At 52.4% G+C, this 20832-nt stretch overlaps 1 protein-coding gene across 1 annotated transcript; it reads right to left on the reverse strand.

The window, feature by feature from the left end:
• Positions 1 to 2025: 2025 nt before the first annotated feature.
• Positions 2026 to 16767, reverse strand: Myo1a (myosin IA). Its single transcript, XM_021205005.1, has 27 exons — positions 16569 to 16767; positions 16357 to 16472; positions 16023 to 16117; positions 15234 to 15338; positions 15002 to 15048; positions 14775 to 14838; positions 14478 to 14576; positions 12129 to 12232; positions 11861 to 12008; positions 11392 to 11510; positions 11231 to 11317; positions 9857 to 9922; positions 9644 to 9748; positions 8774 to 8836; positions 8372 to 8572; positions 8006 to 8232; positions 7486 to 7686; positions 7221 to 7314; positions 6773 to 6922; positions 6609 to 6677; positions 6191 to 6265; positions 4268 to 4402; positions 3584 to 3690; positions 3171 to 3303; positions 2916 to 3068; positions 2626 to 2753; positions 2026 to 2302 (listed from the first exon to the last, which is right to left on the reverse strand). The coding sequence occupies exons 1-27, from the start codon at positions 16680 to 16682 to the stop codon at positions 2176 to 2178; spliced, it is 3132 nt and encodes a 1043-aa protein (XP_021060664.1). The 5' UTR covers positions 16683 to 16767; the 3' UTR covers positions 2026 to 2175.
• Positions 16768 to 20832: the final 4065 nt, after the last annotated feature.

A 20832-nucleotide genomic window follows, 5' to 3' on the forward strand; every position in this document is an offset into this window, starting at 1 on the left:
TTGTCCAGAGCTGGGACAGGTTAGACAGCCACTCTCTAGGGCTCATGTGCACAAGATGATCATCCTGTGCCTGTCCATCATGGGCTCTGCTGTGGACTCCCTTGGTATCTGAGCCACGCGTGACAGAGAAGGACCAACCAGTACCTCCATCAAGACCTAGGAAGAGGCCCCCGAGGGCAGGAAACGGAAACTGAGCCTAGACTATGTGGGAGCTGCAAGGCCATAGGATGGCTCCTGGGGGNGGGGGGGGGGGNGNAAGGGNGGTCCAGGATGCTTGGCCTGCTGAGGCTGAAGCAACCTACACTGAAAGGGCTGGATGTGCCGAGGTAGAAGACTGGGGTGGGGCCGGTTGCAGATTCCTGATCCCCTCAGCGGGAAGAAGTCAACTCCAGCCCTTCCCATAGGGAGAATGGACCCCAGGCTCCAGAAGAAAGCAGAGAGGAGGCAGGGGAGGCAGGACAGGGTGCTGAGCCCTCCCCACTGTCATGGGGAGGAAGAATGGAGGCTCAGAACCTACTCAGCCCTCCCCATCCCTGCCCCCACCCAGGAAGCTGGCAGCTCTGGGAAAAGAAAAGCAGGACGGGGAGCAGCAGCTGCATTTTCTCCTGAAATTGCTTCTGAAAATGACCAGACACTTCACTGGGAGAGTGACGACAATTTGGGCCCTGGGAGCCGGAGCCGAGGCGGAGAGCGGGGGCGATCGGGCGCGGGTCACCACCCGCTCCCCGCCAGACAAGATCTTCTGGTTCTGAGAAGTCAAGGTTGGAGTTGTCATCTGGGGAGTGGGAGGCTAGACAGAGCCTGAGCTACCCCTCCTCCAGATCCAGCCCCTTCAGGACAGGCTCTAGCACAGGGCCCTTTGCAGCCCAGAGCAGGGTACACCAAGCCCGGGGCTTGGGCTTGGGGCTAGAGAGAGATTAATCTGCAGGCAGGAAGGATAGTTAATCAGGTCTCCCTGCCAGCATGATTACTTGGGCCCGTGAGCTGACTACAGATGGAGGCTGCAAGGGACCCCAGCCTCAGAACTCATTGAGCTCAGAGCTTAGTGGAGGAGGCAGGGAGGGTGGGAGGAGGAGAAGAGGAAACTTCCAGAGGCAGGAACAACAGCAGCCCTTCCTGCCTCTCCCTGGGTACAGATCTACATTTTACTGCTGTGTGCGGCGTGTTCCCCGAAGACAGAACAGTGTGGTGAGACAGGACAGACTATGAGGAAAGAGAAAAAAGGGACAGTGGGAAAAGATATAAAGCAATAGCTTTCTACAAAGTATTACATACTAACACTGTCAAAAGCCCACACAAGCAGGGACGGTGAGGCGGCGTGACATGGTCCATGAGTGATAACGACGCGGAGGAAATAACAGAAGACAAGAGGGGTGGAGTCGGTCCTAGAGATGCACACATCTGAATCAGGGGGTCTGCCCCTGTCAGGGTCCCAGCTGTGGGGCTGCCTAGTCTCCAGAGGCAGGGAGAGGAAGAGGTTTACTGGGAGTGCTGTAGCCCATCTCTGGGGCAGAGGCTGATGGAGATCCTGGGAGCACTGTCCCTGCATACCCCAGCTTGCCCCAGCTTGCCCCAGCTTGCCTCAGCTTGCCCCAGGCTTCGTTTCAGGCTTTATCTCTTAGAAGCCTAGTCTCCAAGAAAGGCGTCCTCGGGTGTTCCCTCCAGGGACACATTTAATGAATCAGCTTGTTGGCCACCTGCGACCTGAGCCCTATCCCAGACTTCTGCACCCCCACCCCAGTGTCTCTAAATTCAGCCTGAGCTCAGCCGGTCAAGGAGGCCAGAGACGATTCTCCTTCTTTTCCTTATTGTCTGTACTATCTCGCTCCTGGGCATAAGGGATGCATGGCATGGGCAATGGGGGTGGAGGGTCCGAGCACAACTCTGTAAAAGTCAAGGAGTGGAGGAAATAAATACGCGTATGTATCTGAGCAAGAAAAGAAGGAAATGGGGGCGGGAGGGTGTGGCAGCACTGCCCAGACCGTTTTGAACCACTCGATTTATTAATGGGCAGACGGGCTGAAACTGGGAGGATTGATGCATTTGGGTAAGGATTCTAGAAAGGTCCAGGGAACAGAGGGGCCGTCTTCAAGGGTTCTTCATCTCTAAGTCCCACCTCACAGTCAGAAGAGCTAGACATGAAGCTCTGCTCCAGAGGAAGAAACTGCAACCTCCTCAGCGCACAGTCACCTCCATGGCATTACTCCCCTTCTTCTTGCAAATCAGCTTTTTGTTCCCACCCCCCTCGGGGCCCTGGATAACCTTGACAGCCACACTGCCCTCCTTGAACCTTACTGAGAACCTGGAGGGAGAAGAGACAGAGAAACCCAAGCTAGTACCTCCGTCCTCGGTGCCTGACTCCTGACTCCTCTCCCTGGAGCACACACACACTATACCCCCACCCATCTGATGACTCAAGACCTGAGAGAACTTGGTGCATGGAGTCTAGCCGTGGCGGGGGGGGGGGCAGGGGAGGGGAGACCCAGATAACACCGAGTCAAACCCACAGGCCCTGCCCTGGCTCTGTCTGCCTCGCTTTCTGAGTGCACACATTTCCCGGTCACAATGACCAGTATTCTGGTCGTCTGTCCCTAGCTGTCCCTCATCTCCAGCCCATGGCCTTACTTCTCAGTCACAGTGACAGAAAGCTGCCTCTGTGTAGCATCCAACACTGCTTGGTACATTTTTGTCAGCAGTTCAACCACATGGTCGCTCACTAGCAGGATGTCCCCCTTGGAGACTGACGATGACATCTTAGGAAAAGGGGGGGGGGGATTAATAGAGGTTAATGCTCCCCAGCAGCCTGAGGGATGTCAAAAACCCATAGTGAGAAATTTAGTTCTACCATATCCAACCCACCTCAGCCCCAGGACCACCACTCCAGAGACCCGACCCCACCTAGGCGGCTCACATACCTCACTCAGATGCAAGCTAAAGAGCCCATCCTGGAGGCTGGTGACTGACACCCCAGTCACATCCTCCAGTCCTATGACAATTTGGGCCTGGGACTTCTTGGCATCTGTGAGAATCACGTGCCCCTTGGTCAGGAGAAGAATCCGTGCCGATGTCTAGAGAGAAGATGGGAGAGTGAGGACAGGCATTGGCACCCAGTCCAACCACTGGGCAAAGCCTATGCAGGTGGGCCTCTGTGGGCTGCAGTAGCTCTTCACCTTGCCATTGCCACGGTTGACCTTCTTCACGGTGTCCGCCACCAAGACAGGCCCCTCCTCCCTGCCCTTCAGTCTCTGCAGCTTGGGGTTCCCTTGCAGCCCGATGTAATCACCACGGAACGGGATAGGCACACTGAGGACACGTGAGAGGTGCACCGTGTGAACAAAGCCTTCCTGAGGGCCCTGCTCTTGTACCACATCTTATTTTAGAGATCCAGAGACGTGGCCCAGGATCAACACCAACAGAGGAGAACTATAGTGTGACGCGCACGCGAGCACGCATGCGCGCTGGGTCAGCGCCTTCTTGGAGGGTACAGCTCAGTATCTCCAGTCCTCCCAGGCAACTCTGCTGTGAGTTCAAGCTTAAGAGGCGCCACGTGACAAAAATGGCTACAGCATTTGGAGGCCCTCACCTCTGGGGGTAGGAAGCCTTCTTGCCCTTAAACAGTTCACTGGCACAGAGCTTTTCCCGCAGTGTCTGCACCTGCTTCGGGGACAGCTGATCTCGGAACTTCTTGCACTGTGAGGAGGAGAAATCTCAGATCGTGGAGGTGATCTTACTCTCCAGGGAGAAAGCGAGGAAAAGAGGCAGGAGGACAGGAGGGGAGGGGAGAGCTGGAAGGGCAATGACAAGGACACAGGAAGGGGCCTGGAGGACTAGTGTGGGACACAGAGGGAAGAGAGGTATCGAGGTGAGTAGACATCAGTGAATACAAGCGCCCGTGAGAGCACGTGGTCAGTGCGCAGGACCAGGCTTAGCCTGAATGAAGAACGGATGGCATTATGGTGTGATGTGAACTTAGTCACAAATGTTGTGTGGTTCCCACTTGCAGGAGTTTCCCACAGTGGTGAGCGTCATTGAAACAGAAAGTAGACTATAGGTGATGGAGGAGGTCAGGACCAAGGAGCAAAGAGCAGAGGTCTAGGTGGTAGAGTGACCTTGCACCAACCTGGATACGCTTGTTGCCAACGTTCTGACACTTAGAAACAGAACGTAATTTATGTATATTTTACCACAGTAACGAAAAAAGTGTATCAGGAGGAAAAATAAAGGGGGTGGGGCACGAGAGGAAAGGGAGGGGCCTCGGAAACTCCACCTTCCACTGGTAGAAGAGGCGCTGCAGCTCCTGATTGGCTGTGTTGAAGCACCTGTAAGGGGCGGCTGGCCATGTGTTGTCCAACACTTTGGTGGATGGCAAATTCTTCTTCAGATTCAAGAGGAATTTCTGTGTCTGGGTTGAAAGCAGAGCGTTAGGAATGGGAACCTGAGAAGATCTGCCCTCAGGCAGGCCTGGGGCCCTGCAGCTCAAGAGGACAGCGCCCTGGTGAGAAGGGCGAGCAGAGCTAAGGGGGCTGTTGCCTCCTGGGTCTCTGTGGGTGTGCACCAGTGATCAGGGGATGGGAACCCTAACCCTGAGTTAGGAAGCAGTGGGATAGGAGAGCTGACTGTAGGGAGTGAGGTGGGCACTCCCAACCCAAAGCTAGTCTCTATATATTGTCACCTGGCTTTCTCTTCTCTCAGGTTACAGTGACCTACAGTTGCGCGCGCGCACGCGCGTGTGTGTGTGTGTGTGTGTGTGTGTGTGTGAGTGTGAGTGTGTGTTGGTTATTGGATAGACAAATCAGTGGTGCCTGATACCCTCAAAGTCATTCAGAGCCCTCCACTTGGAGCCCAGGGTCATGTGCCAGAAGCCCCGAGCCTCCCACCACTCCAGCCAGCAAGGTTCCTTGCCACAGTCCCCTTCTCTTCTTTGCACTCTCAAGGTTAATGGCACTCCACCTGCTCCTTGCTGATCTGATAGCTCAGCTCTGACCACAGGGATTCTGTCCAACCTGTGAGCCATAGCCTGAAGCCTCCCCAGATGCCCCAGTATCTTCCACACTATCCTTCCAGCCAGTGAGGAGTGGCTGGGTGCTTATTTTTCCTAGATCTTCAGTGTCTAAGCCTGCCTAGAGCCATGGGCTGTCCACAGCGTGCCTCACCACACCTGGCCTGAGTCTTAGTTTTTTTAACCTAACTGGGGGAAAGTGGAGAGCCCATGGACCAGCGTTGTTAGACACCTTAGAGGTAAGCATAGGAAGAGCATGGCATATTGTCAGTGTCCAGAAGAGGCACCACCAGGCTAGCCCATAGCAAAGGGTCAGAAGCCCTGACAGAGTCCGTGACCGGGATTCTTGGAGTGTGATTTATTGAACCACACAGCTTCTGGGTTGATGTTCAGCAGGTGAAAGGAATGTTGAAAGAAGGGAGATAAGAGCAAAACCAGATAGCAGGCCTCAGGTGTCTAGTGAGACCGCACGTACTGTAGGGAGGGACAGGACACGGTGGAGCCAGCCCAACAGGCCAGGGTAGCATGGGGCCAGGGAGAAGGGGAAAGCAGAGGCAGAGGGTACCACAAGGCCTCAGCTTCAGAGCCCCCACTTGTCCCTAGCCACACAGTCCAGGCTTTAGGATGACACACAGGAGTTCTAAATGAAGGCACGTCATGCTCAACTGAGCATTCCTGGTGAGGGTCCTAAGAACTAACAGATCCAGTCACCTGAGGTCAGGTACCCCCTTCCTGCAGCTCTCAGGCTAGGGCTAATGCCCCCATGTCCCCTCCTGTCTGGCCTTTCTCAATGCTTCACTGGGGTCCTGTCTCTCTGTGGCTTTCCCAATATCCTCTCAGAAGCGCTGCCACTAACTGGCAGACATCCTGCAGGAAGCCACCCACAGCTGGAGGCCTCCTTCTGTCAGTTCCTTCCAGAGACACAATCTTGCCTGTCCTCCGTCCACTTTGGAAGAAGGCTAGCCCCGGCCGGCGGTCTCTCGCCAAGTCTGTGACTACGGCTCAGGTGTATTCCTCAGCGCAGGATGCACAGCATCTACCTGAGCTAAGTCTGATGTGACTCCAGCCACAGACATTGGAGTTTGCTCCCATGGAGTGAAGAAGCACCAAGGGAAGGCTCCCAACCACTCCCCATCCTCCCCCAAGACGGCCCCAATTCCTCTGCCCCACTCCCACCTTAACCCCACTTACTATGCTCTGGTAGATAAAATTTGCCAAGGTGAGGGCAGCGCCTGACCGGAAGTATTTTCGATAGTTCTTGCGGGCCTAGCGGGGACGTGTGAGGAAGAAGTCAGCGTGAAGACAGTCTAGGAGAGGTTCTGCTATTTTGTTTTCAACCAAAGTACAGAGTCAGAAAAATAAACAAACAAACAAACAAATAACAAAGAGCTGAGATTATAACTGGGAAATGATATGAAGCCACCCACAGCTAAGGGCAGAAGCACCCCCAGACCTACAGGCTGGTCTCCTGGATGCGCACCCCTAGCCAGAGCAGGGGGCGACGGTCCCAGTATCACAGAGTGGCCCCGGGAGGCCTTTCTCATGGCATGGGGGATAACTCAGGCGGCCGAAGCCTTGTGTGGGCAGGGACCCCGCTGCCCTCCCTTACCTTCCAGCCCCTCACGAAAGCCTGGATCAGCAGCACTGACGACCGTATCTTCCCGTAGTGTTTCTTTTGCTGTGGGGAGCACATGCCGGCATGGTTAGGGAAAGCCACACGTGAGCCCAGCAACAGGAGAGGTGGCTGACCTGGCGCTTAGGAAGTAGGAGCACCTTGTTGCCCCGGAACCAAGCCGAGATGAGGATCTGGCTCTTCCGCATCTGCTGGTAGTGGGTCCGGCAGCGCCAGCCACGGTAGACCTTCTGTATGAGGGTGGCCAGCTGCTGAAGCCTCAGGCGCCTTTGTTCTTCCAGGTAGAAAAGCTGGGGGGTGGGGAGAGAGGGGCTTGTTCTCTCTTGCACTACACTGAATGCACCCCACTACAGGCTTCCCAGCTAACACCTTCCGCAGTCACCTTCCATGGTCAGTGTCTACTCTAGCAGGCCTACAGTGAGCCCCTAGCTTAGGGCAGACAAGTCCAGCACTCAGTTCCCAGGGTGGCGCCCTTCCTCGGTCACCATCCAGTCCTGTACTGGATGCTGTCTTCCTCTTTCTCAGGTGAGCTTACCGCAGCTCCACATCCCACTCCCACCAGATGCAGCAGCACATGTCCTGACTCACGGTCTTGGGGCTTCTGATGAAGATCTTTGTCTTCCCATAGGCCAGCTCCTCTGATGACAAAGTCAGAGACCCGAGGACCTTCTCCACACCTTCCCTATAGGGGCAGATGGGGAGCACTGTAGAGGGGTGTGTCAGGACAGAGTCCTCTCCACACCCCCCTTATCCCTCTGCAGCCCTGTTGAAGAGAAACGTCATCTCCCCCCCAAGAACCCATCTGCCTGCTTCAGCAGGTTTTTTTCAGTCCCTTCTCCCTGCTGGGACTCACCGATCATCCCCATTCCAGCGAGGCCAGGTGCTCCGGCTCAGCAATCGGTACCTTTCCAGGAAAGGCTTATAGCCCTGGCGGAAGGCATAGCCAGCCCTGCGCACCCGAACATTCTCCAGCAGCCCCAGGTATCGAGCCTGGACCATAACCATCTCTGAGGTGAACCTGCCTTGCTGCTGCTGGTCATTGGGCTTTATGCACCTGGTCAGGAAGTTGGGAAGACACAGGCTCAGGACCTTGCCAGGGGAACAGCTCTGAAATCCACATGCCTACTTTCCACAACTCCCAGAGGTGGACATCTCAACAGAAGTGAAAGGAGACCCTCTAGCCTTCCAGTCTCACTCTCCTCTGACGCCACTCTGTCGGCCACTGGATGCTCAACTCCCCACCTGATCCTGTTTTCCCGGAGGACAGAGCCTCTAAAGACCCTGTTCCAAAGACTCCCCGACACGGACATGCTCCACCGTGCACAGCCCCCAGCCCCACATGGAGGATATTCACGGTGTGTCCAGCTTTTCACCTGATGTAGTTGGGGTTCTTAGAATACAGGTTCTTCATGAGTATGGCCACCGAATTCTTAAACTGGGTCCCGGCAGTCGGGGGTCGTTTGAGAGACGCTTCTTTGGGGTTCCCCTCTGGGAACAAGGACTTCAGGAGGGGATGCTGGGCCTTCCACATTGTCTGGGATAGGTCTCGGAAGAGTAGGTCATTATTCTTGTCGATGAAGCCGGTCACGTTGTACGTCACCTGCAGAGGAGCGGACGTGGGTTCAGACCCCACGGCTACCTTCCGGCACTCAGACCCACCAGTTTCACTGAGAAGTATCTCAGTTCTCATTTCCATACCGGCCACTGCCCGTGGTTCCCACGAAGCCCCACCATGTCACCTTGCCCGCGTAGTGACTGATGCGGAAACAGCTGAGGCCCATGGTGCGGTCGTACTGGCGCTGGGCATTCTGGGAGACTTTACTCTCGTAGTGACTGTGCTTAGAGAAGAGCTGGTTCAGCTTCGCTAAGAAGGTGGAGTCGCTGACCACCCCGGGTCTCAGGCACTCCTCGTCTAGCATGGCCAGGATGCCTCGCTGACTCTAGGTCAAGGGAACAAAGTCAGTGTAACCTCGACCTGGTCCTTCATGATGTCCACAGTATCACTGATGTCCCCCAAACCCGCTCAAATTCCTTTCCCTCTTGAAAGGGGAGAGAAGGAGGGAGGGAAAACTGGGGATGGGGGAGAGGATTCTCAGGCAGTCTGGAAAGGGAGGTCCCGGGGTGAGAGAACAGACACTCACATGTTCAATGAGGTTACAGATGATGCCGTTGTCAAAGTATTCCACCTTTGTCCACGGTATGCCCTGGCCAAGGGAGACATCAGTTACAGAAACAAGTCCCAGGACATCTTTAAAGACCCCACCAGACCCAGACTCCCTTTAGCCTACCCTACAAAGGAACTGTAGAAAGGCCCCTCACTCTCAGAAAGTCTTGGCGTCAGTTTACAGCTCATCCCTCCCAAGTTGATGGAGGAAGAAAGAAAAAAAAAAAAAATCCGTGACACAACTTTTTAATTTGCAGCCATGTTGCCTGAAGTCCGGCTGCAGAGGCCAGTTCTTAAGCTCACGGGGACCGTCCCCAGGTTTGTGAGACACTCGGCCGATCACACTTGGAAGTGGACTGGCTTGATCAGAGAGCCTCTCTAACAGCCACGGGACGGGCGGGACGCAGGGTACCGCTGACGAGCAAATCTGGGTGCTGCTGCTCTAATGACAGACAGCGGCATCACCCAGCGCCGAGGGGACAACAGAGTCTGACATGTTAGAGACAGGAGTTGTGGAGGGTGCCAAGCCCAGGGAAAGTGTCCCTTCTCGGTCTGTCTGTGTCTGTCACTGGTCAAGCACAGCTGTCACTTTGCTCTTGTCAGGACACGAACACCCTTCTGTCCGTCTGTCTCCGGTCTGGGCTAGCCTGGAGTGCAGGGCTGGGGACAGGGAAGGTTGGAAGGAAGTGCGGTGTTGGGGTAACTCAGTACTGCTGCATGTTCAGCTGTGAGAGGGAGACATGTTGTCTTTGTGTTCCCATCTGGGGACAATTAGAGGGAAATTGTGATCAAGGAGAAAGGCGTGCATCTGGAAGTCCTTAGCAGGGCGAGCAGGGGCTCCGCTCACCTCTCTCTTGTATTCCTCCTGTTCTTCCTTCAAGGTCAGTTCTATGAACACCTGCTGTAGCTTCTCATTGCAGTAGTTGATCACGAACTGCTCAAAGCTGTTATCCTGTGTGTAAGGAGGGTGGCTCACTTCAGGTCCTCCTCCCCCACCCACCGTGAGCCTGTCCCCCTAAACAGGGACGCAGGACACTGAGATTGTCTGGTTCTCTCTCACCTCCAATATCTCAAAGCCGTAGATATCCAGGACCCCCATAACCTTCCTCTTCTCCCCAGTGCCCACCTGAAGGAGAGGAGGGGTAAGCATGAGGAATGGCTCACTGTGTGAACCAGGTAGTAAGCGGGGGTTAGAGTGAGAACAAACAGAATTATAGTATGCTCCACCAAGCTGGAGGGGAGCTCCGGTGTCTCCCTTCTTCCCCCTGTACTCACTGCAGGACAAGTCAAGGAAAAGAGGGAAGATACAAACTGTGACCCTTTAACACACTGTGTTCCTCATGCCCCACCCTTACAGTTATGTTCATTGCTACTTTATAAGTGTAATTTGCTAGCTATGAATTATATGTAAATGTCTGTATTTTCCAATGGTTTTAGGAGACCCTGTCTGTGAATGGGCTGTCGTCTCGACCCACACACAGGTTTGGCCATTCCTTACATTTTAACATTTTGTAAAAGAAATCCCATGCCATTTATTATATGATCTGATCAGTTCCAGTGTGGAGAGGGGAAAAATCTCAAACCTTAGAAGAAAAAACCATTTACAGCAGCCAAGGTCTCGCCTGACCCTGGGGCCTTTCCACCGGCCTTCTCCATAGACGGCACCTAAGTGGCTGAGTGGCACCAGCCTTACTGTGGCTCAGTAGTGAAGCCACGCTTAGCACAAGAGAGAGACCCACCCTGTCTGTATCCCCCATAGTAAAACCATAAATAAATATTTATTAACCGCTGAGCCACCTCACCAGCCCTCTGTTCCTTTTTATGGCTGAATGACACAGCTACATGGATAGATCACATTTTGTTTATCTAGTTGTAATCGATGAATATGGGTTGCTTCCGTTTTTGACTATTAATAATTTAGTTATGTATTCACTCGCTTTGTATCAGTCTGTAGAGACGGGATCTCGCAGAGCCCAGGATGGCCTGGGAATCACTATTCAGCTCAAGTGGCCAGAACTCCCTGTTCCCCCAGCACCTTTGTTTGTTTGTTTTTTGTTTGTTTGCTTGTTTGTTTTGTCTATCATGCATAACATTTCTACAAATGTTTGTGTGCAACATTCTCTTGAATATATGCCAAGGTGTGGAACGACTGAATCATACAGCAGCCTCATACATTCTGGTCTGCGGTAAACGCTGTGAAGCAGGCAAACACTCACAGGCGCTGGTGGCTGTTGCCAAGTCAGGAACCCAAGCCTCAGTCTCTCTGAGAAGGTGAAGGACCAGTGAATAACTGGACCAGAGGGACTTGGACTCCTAAAAGGAGCTGTGCCTTCCTCTGCACGACCATCCTCCCGGGGCACATCAGAGAGCAGCCAGATCAAGAAGGTGAAGCAGGCTTTGGGAAAGTTCTGATTAAGCCAGTCCACTTCCTTACCTTGATGCTCTCGTTGATGCGATTCACTATCCAGTCGAAGAGGCGGCTGTAAATATTCTTTGCAAGGGCATCCCGAGCATATTGAGCCTGGGGGGGGGGGGCACAGTCTCATTACTGTGGCAGAACAGTCTCAAAGTCGGCCCTTTCAGGAGGGCTCTTACCTGTGTGACATTCAGCACCGTGACTACCTTCTCTTTGCCTGTCTCCATAGTTCTTGAGCACAGAGCTCTCTCTAGTTCAGCAGAGTTCAAGCCCATTATCTCCCCAATCTCCTGAATACCTAGAGGGACAACGTGGGGGGGAGGGGTTGACCGTCAAAGCTGCCGAGATGATTAGTGACCCATGGTGGCTGGAGAAGTCACTGCAGTTGACCCAGGAGGAGTGGGGCAAACTGCAGGTCAGATTGCTCCCATATCCCAGCAGATCCAACTAAGGTTCCGAACATCTCAGACCAGAGCCTAGCTTGTTTTCAGAAGCTCAGTCTGAAGTGTTTCAGTAGAATGATCAGTGAGTCTCACTAGAGGAGGCCGCAGGAGCGGGCTGTGGGCCAGGCTGGTCATGTTGGAGGTGGTTCACAAACTGGACTGAGGGTAGGAGACTCGTGGAGGGCTCTGGGAAGGTAGCACCAACCTTTCCCATCACAGATGCCACTGGCTGCAATCCCGTTGGCCTGGAACTCGTCTGTCAGCTTCACGTTCCCCAGCTTCAGCACCAGGGCTGTCACCTCCAGCACTTGTCTAATTTCCTCCTCTGAGAAGCCAATCACTGACATCGCATGCTTGGGAAGAGAGCAGGAATCAAGCTGAGCTGGTGGGGCTGTGGCCCAAGGCCTCCACTCACAAGTCCTGGGCTCAGAGGATGGCCTGAGAGCCCAAGCCTGTCCATGCTCGACACTCACCTGCACAGCCCTGAAGTTGGAGGCGTCGTCCATACCGTTCACCTTGGACACCTCCCCATTCAGGTAGCCGTATACACTCGGGTCCTCCTCAAGCTTTAGGGCCTCTGGGCATACAGAGAGAGGGTAGGGTGAAATGTTAGCTCCTGCTCTCTAGAATGCACCAGGCTGGCACCTCACGACCCTTGCCCGGAGTCATGACTTAGTTCACTTAGTCATCCCTTGCCTTCTTTGGTTGGGGATAACATATTCCTACAATGGAATTTTTAAAGTGTTTTTAGGGTTCGGTGTTTATATCTGTTAGAGAATTCCACAAGAGTTTTGCTGGTTTTTATATCCATCCTCAGGGTTCTAAACAATGAAAACAACTGAACAAATCTCTCCTACTCCGGCAAGAAGATGAGGAAAGAAAAAAACCATACGTGTGTGCCCCCAGCCTCACCGTCCCCTGTGTAAACATAGCAGTCTGCTCCCTGATCCTAATGCTGCCCCCCCACGCCCGGAAGGTTTTCGCCGTGCTGGCTGCGGAGCTAAATGGCTTTCTCATAGTGATAAGTGAGAGTCTCCCCGCCCACGTCAGAAGAGCTAGGTTTTGATTTTTTTTTCCTTTCTTCCCCCAAAAGGAATGATTTGTGTGTCAGAATTGCTCCTCATTGACGTGTTCCCTGGCCGGCAAGCAGGGTTTTTATTTTCACTTTAATAAATGAACCAAGGAAATGTCCCAAGCCGTTTACTAAGATAGGAAGGTTGGACTGATCATAGAGCAGAGGTGGGTCAATTATATTTTGTGCAAATCATCAGAGAATCTGAGTTGTGAACCTCAAATGATTTCTGTGGTAGCTCTGTCTAGCACGCAGATTCTGAAATCAGAGGGCTTAGGTCTAATGAAACCAGGGAGATTCACCCAGACGCAACTTAAACTAACAGGCATGGACCCAGCCAGAATGAAAGCATGGTGCCTGTGAGTCAGACAAAGTGAACAGCATTAAGGCCATTACGGCCAAGAAAGGGCGAGTAAGACCTATGCAGCAGTCTGCTAGAGCACAAAGATTTCAGGGAGGGGGGGGGAGTTATGCACATGGCAAGCACAGAATAACAAGGAATCAAAGAGACAGCTCCTGTCGGGCGTGGTGGCGCACGCCTTCGATCCCAGCACTCGGGAGGCAGAGGCAGGCGGATTTCTGAGTTTGAGGCCAGCCAGGTCTACAAAGTGAGTTCCAGGACAGCCAGAGCTACACAGAGAAACCCTGTCTCAGAAAGAGAGAGAGAGAGNGAGAGAGAGAGAGAGAGAGAGAGAGAGAGAGAGAGAGAGAGATCCTTAGAGGTTGATCCCCCCAGCTAGAGGGGAGGGTTTCGAGAGCCAAGTGCCCCCGCACCCTCAGTGTGCTCACCCAGAGCCACCTCCAGCCAGTCCAGTTTTCAGGCTGCTAAGAACTCTTTCCCAGAACAGTCAAGGAGATCCATGCTACCCACTCCCAAGGCTGTCTGCACAGGCTTAGTGGCCCCAACCATATCTGCTCACACGCCTGTCAACCCTACAGCACTGGGCTCTTTGATCGTACTCAGCTGTCACTCAGCCATAACGTATATAATATATGATCAGGAGATGCTGGCTGGCTGGCTGGCTGGCTGGCTGGATGGATGGATGGATAGATGGATGGATGGATGGATAGATGGATGGATGGATGGATGGATGGATGGATGGATGGATGGATGGATGGATGAAAGCTCTATAGAGCTGTCTAAGAAAAGAAAACTGGAATACTGCCTGGCCGTGGTGGCATGTACCCTTAATCCCAGCACTAGAGAAGCAAAGGCAGGCAGATCTCTGTGAGTTTGAGGGCTAGCCTGGTCTGCAGAGCTAGTTCCAGGACATCCAGGGGTACACAGAGGAAACAACAAACAAAAGAATAAAAAAAAAAAAAGAAGAAAACCAGGGATGATCCTAGGTGAGGTAGGCGTATAAGGCCAGGCACTGTCACCGAAGATCTTAGACGTTCTCGAATGCTCACCTATCCTGCCTGCTTCTCTGTAACTATCAATGGAACCCCTTAAGGTGAAGGAGGAGGAAGGTAGCTGGGAATGAATGTCCTGGGCCTGACATTAGCTTGGGGAGAGAGGAAGCAGGCAGGCTTAGGGCCAAGGGCAGCAAGGACACAAGGAAGGCGACCTCTGACCTTGAACCAGCAAAGAAGAGAGCAGAGCCACCAGGGGACTTGCTCTCAACCCTGAGCCGTAAGACTCTGGGTGGGAAATGCAGGGAGTAGACATGGTGAGGCGGCTTGAGAGAAGGGGGGAAGAGGGTCTCTGGTGATAAGAACAGGTTGGGGGGTGCCCAGAAAGATCACATACTCAGCAGCTGTGTGTCTGCTCCAGCCAGCAGCTGATAGAAGATATGGAAGTTCCTCTCCCCTTTGAGTTGCTTCACCACTCGGGACTTCTCAAGTAGATCTGGGAGGGAGTTAGGAAGCAGCCATCTGAGCCCAGGAGACTCTCAGCAGACCCCTCCCATTCCACCCTGAGCCTCAGAGTTCCTAAGAGTAGGGGAGTCTCTTGAAACCTAATAATCCTCTTGCCTGCAGAAGCAGATGGGCATAAAGGGACAGAAGTGGAGAGTGTTGGTGAGGCTTATGGGAGGGGAACACATACAGTTGGTGATGACACCGCCCATGGGGGACCCTTTGAAGTCAAACTCGATGTCCATGTACTTTCCCTGCATGGAGAGACCAGAGAAAGCCTTGGCTGTCTTTCTCTCCCCCCCACCCCACGCCTGTGGGAGGGCTTTGTTCTGCCCTCCTTCCTTTCAGTCCCCCNCCCCCGCACCCCTCCCCCCCCGCCCCGCCCTGTACTCCTCCTGGGCAGATGTGCTCACTCACAAATCGAGAGGAGTTGTTATTACGGATGGTCTTGGCATTGCCAAATGCTGTGGACGCGAAGAAAGAGAAAGTGAGGGGCCGAAGCTCCCAAGAGTTGCAGCCCAGAGGAGGAAAGTCCTGAGGGGACAGCTCCTTCCGGTCTGCTGACCAATGGTAGCTTTTATGCTGAAGGGAAACTGTGATTTTGGCTAAGGGACTCTGGGGATGAAGAGAGTAGAGAGTGGCGGCTCACCTTCCAGCACTGGGTTTGACTGAAGCAGCTGCTCCTTCACAGAGTTCACCTGCTCTCCTTTCCCACAGACAGCAGCCACGTAGGACATCACTAGCTTACTTGCCTCTGTGCAGGAGAAGCTCTGAGTGAGTCAGGACACGCCCACTCCCCCTCCCACCATTAACTATTAGAGTCCTTGACCAGGACACAACTGCTTCCACCTCCTTAACTATCACAGAGTCCCCAGCCAGGGCACGCTCACTCCCATCCCACTTAGCTCTGACACCACATCACTAACAGTAAGAAAAACAGGAGGGACTGGGCTGGAGTGGTTAAGAACATGCATGTGCACTTGGTTTTTGGAGATGTCGTCTCTGGATAGCCCTGGCTGTCCTGAGACTTGCTCTGTAGACCAGGCTGGCCTCAAACTCAGGGATCCACCTGCTGCTGCCTCCTGAGTGCAGGGACTAAAGGCGTGCACAAACAATGCCATGTTACTTGATGCTCTTGTAGAAGACCTAGGTTCAGTTCCCAGCACCCACATTGGGTGGCTCAAAACCACCTGCAACTCCAGTTCCAGAGGATCTGATAGCCTCTTCTGCCTTCTGCAGGCACCTGCGTGTCTGTGGTGCAAATATATACACACACTCAGGCATATACATATAGACACAAAAAAGTAAAAACCCTAAAAAAGAAAAAAAGGAAGAAAACCCAGAGAGGAAGTAATGGGGACAAGGGACAGGGACAGGCCTGGCTTGGGAGATAAGATGACTCCAGACACCATCCCTGGTCTCTCCCAGGCCTCCTCACCAGTCTTGCCAGCTCCACTCTCGCCTGTGATGAGGATACACTGGTCCCGGTCCCGATCCTTCAGTGACTGGTAGGCCACATTGGCCAAAGCATAGCTTGCGGGAAGGAAGTGGCCAGCGGTCAATGTGAGGTCAGCCCAAGGGCAGCATCTTCCACATCTTCCAGTCCTTAGCGCTGGGTTCATCCACCCTCCCCGTGTGGTCCACATCAGACAAGAACTGAGTCTAGGAAGGATTCTCTGGGGAAGGGGGATGCTGGAGGACCTCCTCTGGGGAGGGGAGAGGAGGATGCTTCACGGGCGCTTGTCAGCCCTCCTCTGGTTCCCTTTACTCACACGTGAGGCTTCAGCTCATAGAAAGTATAGTCCCGGTATTTGGCGATAAACTCTGGGCCATAGATGGGAAGCTGCTGGTAGGGGTTCATTGAGATCACCACATTCCCAATGTACGTCTGGGGTCAGGAGGAGGGTGAGACAAATGAGCCTGGCAGGAGGAATACTGGAACCCCCTGGGTACCCCCACAGCCTGGCTCCCGTGGCAAGCTCACATAAATCTCTTTGTTTTCATAACGGAGTTGGAGGTTCTTGATCAGAGACTCCTCATCCAGGGGCTCCAGGAGGATGAGGTCTTCCACCCCCACGGGACCTTCCAGGAGAGGCATGCCAAGAGGCTAGAGGGTCCTAGGAGTGAACACGGTAAATTGCTGCTGACGCTCAGCTTAGGACTTAAGTCATGGTGGGAGGGCAAGGAGGCATAAGGGCCTACAAGAGAGCCCTCTTCTCCCTCTCTACAGGACAGCCCTCTGGCTAGAAGGGTCTCTGGACAACCAGGCCAGCAAGGGAGGTGGAGGAACCCAGGGTAGGGGTGGGATGGGTCTGCCCGCCCGGGGGAAGGGGAGCAGAATTGTGCTTAAAGGAGAAGGCTGGAGGAAGTGTGAGCCAAGCTTTGTTCTGCAGTTCAAGGTGTTCTCTGTCCCCCCCCAGGGGGCACTCTCTCTGGCTCCTTGCCCCAGTGCTTGTATCCAACCCCTATTTAGTCACCTAATCCCTCTACAATGCCTGTCTCCTCTCCGAGAGGTTTCTCTTTCTTGTCATTACCACAGTGACTTCATTTTTAGATGTTGTTGGATAAAGTGATGAGCTCAGGAATATAAACAAAAGATCAGAACTGCCCATAGAAAACGGGAGTGGGTATACTTTCTCAACTGTCAGGTCTCTTGTTATCACTCCTGCTTCTGTCTTTAGTTGTAAAATCTTCACAGTTTATACCATACCTATCATCTTCTGGCATGGACTTTGCCCAAAGAGACACACCCCGTTTTTTAGTAGCTGGCGGGAGTGGGGAAGGAGAGGGTTCCAGGGAAGACACTGGGGGCTGGGGGGCAGGGAGAGCTGGGCTGGGCCACATGCTGCAAGCATGTGGCAGGTGTCCCTGCAGGAAATAAAAGCTCTCCTCGATCGAGTGAGTGGGCGGGGCAGCAGTAGTACAATGGTCAGTGCCACTCCCGAGAAGGAGTGTAACACATTCCCTCACTCTGTGGCTTCTCTGAACCTAGGGGAAGAACAAGAACAGCACACAGGGCAAGGAAGCCACCCAGCCTTCTTTCTCCTTCATTCTGTTTTCCCCAAGCTCCGGTAACTTCCTAAATACCTAGGGCACCACATGAATACTGATGATAGCAGTCTCTAGAAAACAGGCAGTGTTCATCACAGGACAGACAGAGCTCTAAACACTGTAACTTGACAGTTATAATAGCCCATGAAGTAGATACTACCATTAGCCCATAGTTCTCAGATTAAAGGCAAGTAGCCATTCAAGGTGGCTTATGCCTGTAATCACAGTATTCAGGACAAGGCAGGAGGATTGCCATAAGTTTGAGACCAACCTGAGCTGCACAATGAACCACAGACCAGCCTGAAGTACAAAGATCCAGTCTTTGTCTGTCTCTCCCACCTGCATGTGCGTGTACACACACATCCCATGCGTGCACACGCACGAATGCACACCCCCCCACACCCCCACCCCCACACACACACACAGAGGAGAGAGAGAGAGAGAGAGAGAGAGAGAGAGAGAGAGAGAGAGAGAGAGAGAGAGAGAGAGAGAGAGAGAGTCAGTCTTTGAAGCAACCTGGCAGGGAAGGGTGTGAAGCAGAGGTAGGGTATAAGAAAACATCTTTGAGTTTGAATTGAGAGGAGTAAAAATATGATTATCTGGAGGTGAGAAAGGGAAAAAAGAAACAGATCCTAGAAGGAACACCCCAAGGCGACAGGGCAGGGCAGGACTTACCAACAGTAGAAACAAGGGCGTACTTCGGTGCCCCTTGGAGAATGGGGGTGGGGGGGAGTCCCAGTCTGATGGGAAGGGTATGAGCTACAGATTCCAAGAATGGAGCAGCAGCTTCGTTAACAGGAGCTGTCCATGGTGTCAAAGATGCCAGGCGTCCTCAGTCTGACCTTCCTCTGTGCTGGCTCCTCTCACCCCGGCTCCCTGTGCCACTCAGGCCAGAAGAGGCCAGAGAGATGGCTGCTCAGCACAAAGTCCAGGGCTGTTCCTGCTGAGGGTGTGGCTCCCTTAACCCTTCACAAGCTCCTGAAGCACAGACTCCCTGCATTTAGGGAGAGCCTATCTGCCTGGCTTTGACTGAGGGCTCCAATCCATACCCTACTGTTTCTCAAGAATTTGGAAATAAGAACACAAGGAACGGAACTTGTATCTAAGGAAAAGATTTTCCAAAAAGAAATGTCATGGGTGGAAGCAGGCTTGTGCAGGTGTGTGTGTGTGTGTGTGTGTGTGTGTGTGTGTGTGTGTACTCAGATCACCTGGAGGGCTAAGTGACAAAATCCCAAATCCTGTCCCACTTCCCTCTCCTTGAATGACACATCATCATACAGACCCACACACTGAAGTCACATCTGTGACTCCTTACATTTGCCTGGACATCCGTTTCACTGCACGCCCCACCCCCACCCCCACCCCCACCCCCCATGACACCAAGCTCGTGTGACAACTGTTCTCTACTTCCACAGCTGGCACATCAGGGACCATGAACAAGACACACTTCCCCATCTTCTTAGAAAGATTGCAGCCTACATTCTGAGGTTTCTAATTTTAATAATGTCTCAGCAATAGGACACCAAATAAGATCCTGAGATGTTTCCTGGGTCTAGCCTAGCAGAAAATGGTTCTGCCAGTCAGGTAAAAGCTTATAAAACCAATTTCCCAAACATGCCTTCATCCACCCAGGAAAATCCCTAAACAGCATGGCCCCTCTGCCTCTGTGGCATGCACAGAGAAAATCAGGTAATTGTATCACTTAACTAACATGGAGACTCAATATTTCAACTCTCAGTGTCTGCTGCTTGGTTCAAGGTCTGAGCTCTATGCTCTTGCAGGAGCACTCCATACACGCCTGGTCCATCAGCAGTTCCATTTTCAACCTGCCCTTACATAATTTATTGATTTACTGAAGGGAGAGAGCAAGGAAAGAGAGAAAGCTGAACAGAAGTGCTATCAAAACATAATCCCCTATTACAGGGGTGGGGCAGTCATGGCGTCAGAGCCTGGGTGACTGCTAATCTCACAGACCCAGAGTAAGAAATACTTTCCCAGGACCACAACCACACAAACCTCCACAACTGGCACTAGAACCCGGGTCTTATGTTCTCGTGGCTAGGTGTCTGCAGCCACTTAAGTGCTTTAAGTTAGGTTTTAAAACAATTTATAATATTACATCTCTAGCCCAACTGTGCGGATCTGCCTAGAACCCACAATGGGCTCCTTTATACCTAGAGGTGTGAATCAGTGAAGTCAGTGGCTGGGTGTGGTGGTGTACACTTTTAATCCTGGTACTGGGGAGGCAGAGACAGGTGGATCCCCCTGAGTTTGAAGCCAGTCTGGTTTTTTTTTTGTTTTGTTTTGTTTTGCATAGGGAGCTGCAGGCCAGCCAGTGCTGCATAGTAAAACCCTGCCCCTCATCCTACAAAACAAAAACTAGGTAAGGCCTGACCAAAAACAAAAACAAAAACAAAAAACTAACAAGTGGGTGACTCTGGGTTTACAATGACCCTGGGATCTGTCTTGGACCTACTTCAGGGATAGAAGGTACGGCTCAGTTGTTAGCATGTGGTTAGCAGAGTTCCTGAATATGATCCCTAAACCTGAAATCAGAAACAAGTCTACCCCATAATGGATATAAAGGAACTTGATGAGATTCAGGAATGTCATCATGATGTGGTGGCAGTGGTGGTGAGTTTATGGAAGTGATCCTGCCAAAACCCAGTCCAGTACCTATATACTTAAACATAGGACCTTTATTTGTTTATGTAACTTACACTCTGAAGCAGAAGACAGACAATAAACAATTCCAGTCCTGTGGTACTGACTTCTGATAGTTGAGGACAGTCACCTGAACCCACCAATTCACTCAACAAGCCTCCCCGACACAGTAACTTAAAAAGATGTCGAGTGTGGTGACTCATGCCTGTTATTCCAGAACCAGAGTTGGGATAGGAAAATACATTCAAGGCCAACCTGGGCAACAGGATTCTCAAACTTCCCAAAATATTAAACCAAAATATATTCAGGACAGAGTGTTACTCAATGGGTAAGAACAAGTCTGATGACCTGAATCTGATCCCTGGAAGCCACATGAGAACACACTCACACACGTATACACATGCACACACATACAAGCATTAAAATACTTTAATTTAAAAAGACTACTATACATTGTATAAAACTTTATTAAAGTGGGGATTTACAAACCACAATAGAAATAAAAGCTACATGGCATCAGGTTTTCTTACACA

This window comes from Mus pahari, chromosome 9 (assembly GCF_900095145.1).
Source record: "Mus pahari chromosome 9, PAHARI_EIJ_v1.1, whole genome shotgun sequence".
Taxonomy (NCBI): domain Eukaryota; kingdom Metazoa; phylum Chordata; class Mammalia; order Rodentia; family Muridae; genus Mus; species Mus pahari.

What these genes read in the sequence shown, in the direction of transcription:
- Myo1a (XM_021205005.1), bottom strand. Translation starts at nt 16,682, where the DNA reads ATGCCTCTCCTGGAAGGTCCCGTGGGGGTGGAAGACCTCATCCTCCTG. An exon ending in CCAACTTCAGGGCTGTGCAG is followed by an intron (nt 12,009 to 12,128) that starts GTGAGTGTCGAG and finishes TCTCTTCCCAAG; the next exon opens with CATGCGATGTCAGTGATTGG. An exon ending in TCAACCGTGGCAATGGCAAG is followed by an intron (nt 3,069 to 3,170) that starts GTGAAGAGCTAC and finishes TCTTCTCTCTAG; the next exon opens with ACATCGGCACGGATTCTTCT.